Raw genomic sequence first — 9,796 nt, 5'->3', positions numbered from 1 at the left:
CCACGTGCCGCCGAGCGGCTGGGCCCGTGAGCCATGGCCGCTGAGCCTGCGCGTCCGGAGCCTGTGCTCCGCAACGGGAGAGGCCACAGCAGTGAGAGGCCCGCGTACCACAAAAAAAAAAAAAAAAAAAAAAAAAGAAAAGAAAAAAGAAAAAGGAAGTATAACTAGAGTCTGAGTCAGGACCAAAACAGTTCTCCTTTGAGTTAAAGTTATTGCCTAAAGTTCTTGGACTCTTAAGACATTTATTTTGACTGGCTGTATTCTGTATAGTACAGCTTACTAGAAAATTAATAAACAAATATATTAGGGTTATCTTATCTATGTCATAAGGCTTTTATTATGAGGCTCAAATGATATAGAAGTTGTAAAAAGACATCAAAGGAATTCAGAGATCAAGGAAGAAAAGGACCATGTTTATTCATATTTGCCACCATTAGTATGAATAAGCATTTTTTGTTGTTGTTGCCACCAGTGACATTTGGGAAGAATGAATGCCACAGATTCCCTATGGGTGAATATTTTTTGGTCATAAGGAAAACAGACATTAGGGAAGAGACTCTTAGTAGGACTAAGACTGGTCCCAGCTACGATAGTGTCTACTAACCTAGAGACATCTAGGAATACCTTGGATCCCCAATGGCTCCTGACCCATCATGAAATGGATACAGATGATGGGGATTATGATGAGAATAACAATGAAGACGAGGACGATCATGATAGTTTTTAATACATATTGAGTGCTTACTATGTGTTGGGCACTTTTTCAAGGATTTTACACAAATTAACTCATTTAATCTTCTCAATAACCTTATCCTACCTCATACTATAATCATCCCCATTTCATAGGTGAGAACACTGATGCACAGAGAAGATAAGCAGCTTATCTAAAGCCAGAAGGAAAATAACAATGAGTGTTGGCCCAACTGGTAAAAATAAGCAGTTGCCCAGTTTTATGTATTCTGGGCATTAGAATGCATTGAAAATTGTTAGTACCCTATATAAATCATGATTTTCCAGAAAAGAAGTTTATCATACACTTTCCTTCTTTATAAATCGCATTCTTTAGAGTGCTCAAGGGTCTTAAAGATAGGCTTTATATCATTATATTGGAGTCACTTTACCTAAAAATGCTTTGAATACAACAGGAACTTAATGCAAGTTGGCAGAATAAACACTTTGTATCTAAACTCTCCTAAAAGCATTGTGAGATATCTGTATAAGAATGGATTCTGTATGGTGTTAGGGAGTATGCTAATTTCTTTCTTTTACATGTAGCTGTCCAGTTTTCCCAGCACCACTTATTGAAGAGGCTGTCTTTTCTAGTGAGAAGCAGCTGCATAGCGCAGGGAGATCAACTCGGTGCTTTGTGACCACCTAGAGGGGTGGGATAGGGAGGGTGGGAGGGAGATGCAAGAGGGAGGAGATATATGTATATGTATAGCTGATTCACTTTGTTATAAAACAGAAACTAACACACCATTGTAAAGCAATTATACTCCAATAAAGATGTTAAAAAAAAAAGAATGGATTATATTGGTTTCTACTAATTCCATTGGCACATATGTTTTACAGAATCTATATAATCTTGTGGTTCAGTGTGTAACTGAATTATTGTGTCAAAACATGCTCAAAATCAGTACAAGAATTATTTAAAATGCAAGCTGACTACTCTGGTATAAACATAATTTTAATAATATAAAAAATTGTTATAACTTAGGATAATGTGTCTACCTACAGAGGCCCACAGCATTATATTAATACTGTAAATCTGAAAACCATCCTACGCCTTTTTATGAATAGAATAATATCACTTACAAGATTTATTACTTTTCAGGGGAATGACACGCTGGGGAGAATTTGATGATCTTTACCGTATTAGTGATTTGGACAGGACTCAGATTCCAGTGTCTGGAGCAACAGATTCCCAGGAAGGTCAGTATCAAAATCTTACTAATGAGGAGACTTTTTTTAACTAATACAAAGCATGAATCCTAAATGTTTTTCTGAAATTCAACATTTTATATACCGTTACTTATTAAACCCTTATTTTATATTAAAAAATATATTTTAGGAACATACTAACTTAGGTCACTACAGTGCTCATATGATGTTTAAGAACCTTACTTTGCTATATAAAAACATTATTTTTTAAATTACATCAAGTCCCTTAGATTCACTAGATTAGGGAGAACTGATGGTTTGAATAAAGTTTGTATACATAAAATTGTTTTATATTTTCCCCAAGGATTAGGATCATTTATTATACTCAGAAGATTTCTATGTTAGACCAAGCCCTTCAGATTGAATTTTACATCTTTTGAGAAGTTGAACATTTTGGTTAATAGATATTTATAAACATTGCTTCTCAGAGGCAGATATACTGCATTCACTTTATTTGATAGGGTTGTTTCAAGCATTTATTTAAAAAAGAGAAATCTACTTGAACATCAAGTGAGTTCATATCAAATTTGACAAACGAATGGAAAATGCCAGCCCCTATGACATGTGACAACAGTAATCATAATAATGATGATGTGTTAGTAATAATATTAGTATCTGTCATTTACTGAGACTCGGGCATGATATCTTACATTTTACATGGATTTTCATTTTCATGTAATATGTAGAGATCCAAGGAGAAGATGATGACTGAGCCTGGGGTGGGGTTCACATTCCCGGGATGGTGATATTACCAAACTGACTTCAGACTGAACAAGGGTATGGTGCTGGCATTATCTTCATGAATCTACCAACAACTTCCAACGTTTAGTTTAATTTTTTTCAAAGCATTCTCAGTTCAGTCCTCCCTGCTGTCTCTATAACAACTCAGATTCTGTAACAAACGTGATGCGCCTTCCAGGATTCCCTTATTTTTGTCTTATGGCCTTTTGGCATCTTTTGTATAAGGGTCCTTATAATTAGCCCTTTGACAACACTCATCTAAACACAAGGGAATCCCAGTCTCTTGGCACCAAAGATACAATAAAAATCTATTTTTATTTAAGCACCAGTGCTAGAGAAAGATGAAGTATCACATGCTTATACTCTAATTACAATATAATTAAAATTCCAAGGTAAAATGGAAAACAAGTGTCACCAGATGGCCCTATTCTTAAACAAGATCATTGCTATTTTCTGTTTCAAAGCATTATAGTCCATTGCTTAGCTATATAATTACTAAGTATGTAATCAAATCCACCCACAATGCAAAGAGGTGAGCAGCTAAATTATATGGGCTTATAACTTTTATTCTCCCCAGATTATTTATCTTATCACAGTAGCACTCTGAAGCTTCATGCAGATGAAGAACCTGAATCCCCATTGCTCTATAGAACCATGAGTGAAGCAACCCTGGTGAGAAAAAGGGTGAAGCCTCCGATGATGGACAGAAAGGACAGACAGAAGCATAGGGCCTCTATTAACGGACACTTTTATAACCATGAAGTGAGTTACAGTTTCATTAATGTCATTTAAAAGAATGTTGTCTATTGTGCTAACAATATCACTCAATTCAATTTATAATTTAAAATAATAATAATGCCTTTAGATATACTACTTCTATTATTATTGGGTACTCTCTATGTGTTAAGCATTAAACGGTTTTGATGGATTATCTCATTAATCACTAAAACAATCCTATGAAGCAGATAACATTATGTTCCCTACTTTACGTATGAGTTAACTGAGGTTCACAGAGGTTACACAATCCATCACCGGTCACACTGCTTTTAAGTAGCAACTCTGAACCCGAACCCAGCTTCTGTCTGATGCCAGAACCCAAGTTCTTAACCAACATGATCAGTGAACCCTAAGTGGCAGGCCCTGTGATACACACTGGAAATATAAAAATGACTCAATTGATGCCTTTGCCAGCATGGAGCTCAGGGCTTGGGCAAAGAAACCAATACATCCACAAATGGCATTAAAATATGTAAGTGCTACAAAAGAGATTGGTTCGAAGTACATTCAAACATTAAAATTTAAATAAAAGGAAAAAATCAGCTATAGGCTTGTTTATTCTGATCAATTAAATTTTCCAGGTCTTATACATAAACCCATATCACTTTTTACACAAGTGCAATTGTAGTTTATACTATTTGCATTTTGATTTTTTTCACTTAATATGTGTTAAATTATATGTGCCTTTCTATAGTATTTATAAGACATTTAACTTGGCCGAAGGTAGGAAATACATCATGTTTTTGTAGAACTCAAATTTTTCATGTCATGTACTTTAGCGATCATTCATCCATTCATTTAATAAATACTTAAAAAGCACTCACTCTGTGCAAGGCACCACTGTAAGCCCTTTCATACAAAATATTGACTCATTCATCATAAGCTTTTTTTCTTTAGGGCTTTCTACCTTTTTTCCTTCTTTTTCATCCCTTGGGAGAGTATCCATATGTTTCTTTGGAGACTGGTATGGAGAAATCTCCCTTGTGAATTATCTGTTCAAATTAGACATTTTTCTGGCTCAAGAATTTCCTCCTGGCCAAAAAGTAACATTGACAGTCCCCCACAGATATGCAACCACCAATTGTCCTGGTTTCTTCTTCTCCTCAGAATTATGCTGTATGTCATCAGCATTTGTGGGGTGATTTGTGTTAAAGTAGGCTGTGAAAGCCACATTATTCCAAATGAGCAGCTTCCAGATGGGATATGCGGGGCTAAGAATGAAATGGGCACTGAAGTTGGCAGCACAGCATCATAGCTGAATGCTTGGGCGTTGCAGCCTGATGACCTGATTGCAAATTCTTGCTGAGCAAATAAAAAATTACTCAACCTCTTAGCCTTCATTCCTTCATCCTTCCTTCTTTACAAGGCTGTTGATGGGATTAAGTGGATTGAGGTGAGTTCAGTACTTAGCATAAGTATCTGCACGAAGGAAGAACTCCGTTTACGTTAGCTTTATTGATACTGATTGAAAGAGATCGAGTGAACTAAAGATATTTCACACAAATATCATTCACTGCAGTATAATAACTAGCAGAAAACAAAACCCTGAAACCCAAGGCACTCTATCAATGTGTATGCAATGATGGGCATCTAGATTTAAGTTGATATAGTCGTAAGATATGTTTTTATATCATGAAACCTCTTGATAATGCCTCCAGTATTAGAGGCTTAGATTGTGATGCAGTAGTCCCAAGGGAATCCATTCCAAGACTCCCAGTGGATACCTGAAACCGAGGATAGTACTGAATTCTATATATACTATGTTTTTTCCTATACGTACATACCTATGATAAAGTTTAATGTATAAATTAGGCAAAATAAGAGATTAACAACAATATCTAATAATAAGGTAGAATATTTATAAAAATATACTGTAAAAAATGTTATGTAAATGTGGTGTCTCTCCCTCCATCTCTCTCAAAATATCTTATTGCACTGTATTCACCTTTGTAAGGGTGTGAGATGATAAAATACCTGTGGTGTGATGAGATGAAGTGAGGTGAATAACGGAAGCATGGTGATGCAGCATTAGGCTACTCTTGACCTTCTGACAGTATGTCAGAAGGGGGATCATCTGCTTCAGATGATCCTGGACCATCAAGCCATGATGACATCGATAGTTGGCTGTCAGGAGCAGACATTGCCAATGGGTGAGGATCTTGGGCTGGATGGAGAAGGATGGTGCAAGATTTTATCATGCTACTCAGAATGGCACACAATTTAAAACGTATGAATTGTTTATTTCTGGAATTTTCCATTTAATTTTTTTCATCTCTCTCAGGATTCTATTTATTTTAAAATAGGAATAATGATCAAATAATGAGAAAAAATTTTACGGTTATGTTTCTTATGATTTTTTTATGGTGCATTACTAATCCCCAAGAGGGATGTGTCAGACTTATCTGACCATTGAAACCTTTTACCAAGTATTATCTGAAAGGCAGACTCTTGATTACAGCAACTTGCAGGAAATATTGCTCTAGATATTCAATTAGCAGCACTTTTACCTCAATCCTCGGTTGAGATATAGGCTGAACCATATGAAATCGCCAACACTGGACCATTTCTGACCAACCAAAAAGGAGCAATTTTATACAGTTCAAATTAAAACAATTTAGAACAATTATTCCCAACCAGGAGGGAATTTTGAAATCTTAAACTGCACTGAAGAATGGTGTGACTATCTAGTGAAACTGTTTTGAACATTCTCAAATGATGTTTTACCTAACTTACTCTAGAAAAAATATAAAGCTGCTTAAAGGCATACATGGTACAGTATTCAACAACAACAAAGAAAGTAAAAATAAGAAAGCAAATTTTTAAACTGATGATCTTGGATTTTTTGTCCAAAGGAAGGCCAAGTTCAAAATATTGACTCTCGTTAGTTTGTCACGTTAAGTCCTTAAAATTATATCAATCTTTTGTTTTCTCTTCTAGACATCAATTTTCACTCCAGCCTTTGGATCAGAAACTAAGGTCAGAATAAACAGTAATATGAGAACTGAAGAAGTAATAAAGCAAATTCTCCAAAAATTTAAGGTAATCTTTATCAGTGAACTGAGCTATAAATATCTTTTTTTTGTTTTGTTTTGTTTTGCGGTACGCGGGCCTCTCACTGCTGCGGCCTCTCCCGTTGCGGAGCACAGGCTCCGGACGCGCAGGCTCAGCGGCCATGGCTCACGGGCCCAGCCGCTCCGCGGCATGTGGGATCTTCCCGGACCGGGGCACGAACCCGTGTCCCCTGCATCAGCAGGCGGACTCTCAACCACTCCGCCACCAGGGAAGCCCTGAGCTATAAATATCTTGTATATAATTTAACTGTAGGCACATAAATGGATTTTTCTGAAATTAAATGTTCAGTTCCAAAGAATTCTTTCCTATGTATGGTTGACCCTTGAACAAAACGGGTTTGAACTGCATGGGTCCATTTATAATATAAATGGACTGTGCCTGAGAAATTACATTATCCCCAGGGAGCAGAAAAGGTTTTATATCTGCAAGTGAAAAATGAAAGTGAAGAAACATATATAATTTGGGTCTGGTTGGCTTAGAAAACATTGACAACAAAGAATTCATGTCTGTTCTTTCTTTTCCATTGACAGATTGAAAATAGTGCCCAGGATTTTGCACTTTACATTATTTTTGGAACAGGAGGTAAGAAAGCTTGGTGGTTGTTCTTTCATGACTCCAGTGTGTTATCGTTTTCTGCCCATAAGAAAGGCAGAAAAGCAGTTTACCTCCTTCTGTGGAAGAACGGGAGGGAGGGAAGGCAGAAGGAAGAGAGGGGGAGTGTTTTACATTATTCATATTTCACAATTTCAGAGGAAGACACCCTAAGAATAAGGTATCCTAGAAGAGTTTATAATACAAAAGACTTTGCTTGTTGGCCGGTCATTAAATTATCTGAATGGCAATCAAAGAGCACTGGAGAATAGGTGGAAGGTTCCCAGGAATTGTTAGGCATTTAAGTTGACCTCTGTACTTCTTTCTGTTTCACTTTCCCTTATCATTCTAGCTCTTACTAGAGTCATCATTACGTATCATTTCTTCCTCATCTTTCTTAGCACAGTGTCTGACACATTGTGGGAGTGTTCTCTCTTCCTCAGTAGAGAAAATGTGCAGAACTTTGTGGTGGAGGTAAAAGTTTAGCAGCAGGACATTGGAAAGAGGCTATATGTGGGGTGCTAGGAGCAGGGAGTGAAAGATTAGAGAAACCCTAAAGCAATACTAAAATGAAATTTTTGAAAGCCTTAAAACTGAAAATTTTTAAATGTTAAATAATAAAAATAGCTCAGGTTATAATTTAAGTATCAGAATTTTGAGCCAGAAATTGAATATAATAAAATAATACATTTTGATCTGGAACAATTACAAGAAAATGAAAGCTGGATTTCCAAACACATACAAAATTAAAGTCCTTATAAATCAAAAGCTTAAATATAAAAAATATATTAAATTTTTGAAAATTCTAAGAGAGTGTGTGTGTGAGTGAGTGTGTGTGTGTGTGTGTGGGTGTGTATTCATTCTAGTTGTTTTGGAAAAGAACTAAAAGGTAGAAACATTGAACTGTATTAAAATGTATTGATAAAAGATACAAACATTATGAAGAAGGGTCACAATGAAAGCAAGTGTAGACACATAAACAAAGTTTTAACATTGATTCAACTATCAACTGCTATGGAAGAAAATCAGAGAGAAACGCACCACTGAAGAGGACTTGGAGCAGAAGCAGAAGGCCTAGAAACAGACCCTGTGGTGTCTTTCTACCCTGCTGCCTCTGAAAAAAGCCCAGCAAATAGTTAAAGACCCAGAGTGAGGGCAGACAGCAGAAGCAAGAAGAACTACAATCCTGCAGCCTGTGGAACAAAAACCACATTCACAGAGAGGTAGACAACATGAAAAGGCAGAGGGCTACGTACCAGATGAAGGAACAAGATAAAACCCCAGAAAAACAACTAAATGAAGTGGAGATAGGCAACCTCCCAGAAAAAGAATTCAGAATAATGACAGTGAAGATGATCCAGGACCTCACGGATAAGTGACCTGGAAGATACAATAGTGGAAATAACTACTGCAGAGCAGAATAAAGAAAAAAGAATGAAAAGAACTGAGGACAGTCTCAGAGACCTCTGGGACAACATTAAATGCACCAACATTCGAATTATAGGGGTCCCAGAAGAAGAAGAGAAAAAGAAAGGGACTGAGAAAATATTTGAAGAGATTATAGTTGAAAACTTCCCTAATATAGGAAAGGAAATAGTCAATCAAGTCCAGGAAGCACAGAGAGTCCCATACAGGATAAACCCAAGGATAAACACGCCAAGACACATAATAATCAAACTGTCAAAAATTAAATACAAAGAAAACATATTAAAAGCAGCAAGGGAAAAACAACAAATAACACACAAAGGAATCCCCATAAGGTTAACATCTGATCTTTCAGCAGAAATGCTACAGGCCAGAAGGGAGTTGCAGGACATATTTAAAGTGATGAAGGAAAAAAACCTACAACCAAGATTACTCTACCCGGCAAGGATCTCATTCAGATTTGATGGAGAAATTAAAACCTTTACAGACAAGCAAAAGCTGAGAGAGTTCAGCACCACCAAACCAGCTTTACAACAAATGCTAAAGGAACTTCTCTAGGCAAGAAACACAAGAGAAGGAAAAGACCTACAAGAACAACCCGAAACAATTCAGTAAATGGTAATAGGACCATACATATCGATAATTACCTTAAATGTAAATGGATTAAATGCTCCCACCAAAAGACACAGACTGGCTGAATGGATACAACAACAAGACCCATATATATGCTGTCTACAAGAGACCCACTTCAGACCTAGGGACACATACAGACTAAAAGTGAGGGGATGGAAAAAGATATTCCATGCAAATGGAAATCAAAAGAAAGCTGGAGTAGCAATACTCATATCAGATAAAATAGACTTTAAAATAAAGAATGTTGCAAGAGATAAGGAAGGACACTACATAATGATCAAGGGCTCAATCCACGAAGAACATATAACAATTGCAAATATTTATGCACCCAACATAAGAACACCCCTCAGTAAATTTAAGAAAACTGAAATCATACCAAGCATCTTTTCTGACCACAATGCTATGAGATTAGAAATCAATTACAGGGGAAAAAATGTAACAAACACAAACATATGGAGGCTAAACAATATGTTACTAAATAACCAAGAGATCACTAAAGAAAGCAAACAGAAAATCAGAAAATACCTAGAGACAAATGACAATGAAAACACAATGGTCCAAAACCTATGGGATGCAGCAAAAGCAGTTCTAAGAGGGAAGTTTATAGCTATACAAG

General features: G+C 36.4%; 1 protein-coding gene across 1 annotated transcript in view; it reads left to right on the top strand.

The window, feature by feature from the left end:
• The window catches only part of RASSF6 (Ras association domain family member 6), a 58,478-nt gene that overhangs the window by 41,662 nt on the left and 7,020 nt on the right, over positions 1-9,796 (top strand). Inside the window, exons 6-9 of the mRNA XM_028491521.1 lie at positions 1,835-1,932; positions 3,260-3,444; positions 6,397-6,498; positions 7,062-7,113. Coding sequence (XP_028347322.1) covers positions 1,835-1,932; positions 3,260-3,444; positions 6,397-6,498; positions 7,062-7,113 — 437 coding nt within the window. The remainder of the gene's footprint in view (positions 1-1,834; positions 1,933-3,259; positions 3,445-6,396; positions 6,499-7,061; positions 7,114-9,796) is intronic.

The sequence above is a fragment of the Physeter macrocephalus genome, chromosome 7 (assembly GCF_002837175.3).
Source record: "Physeter macrocephalus isolate SW-GA chromosome 7, ASM283717v5, whole genome shotgun sequence".
In the NCBI taxonomy this organism is placed as follows: Eukaryota; Metazoa; Chordata; class Mammalia; order Artiodactyla; family Physeteridae; genus Physeter; species Physeter macrocephalus.
Note: the sequence above shows the minus strand (reverse complement) of the source record. Positions and strands in the feature narration are given on the sequence as shown.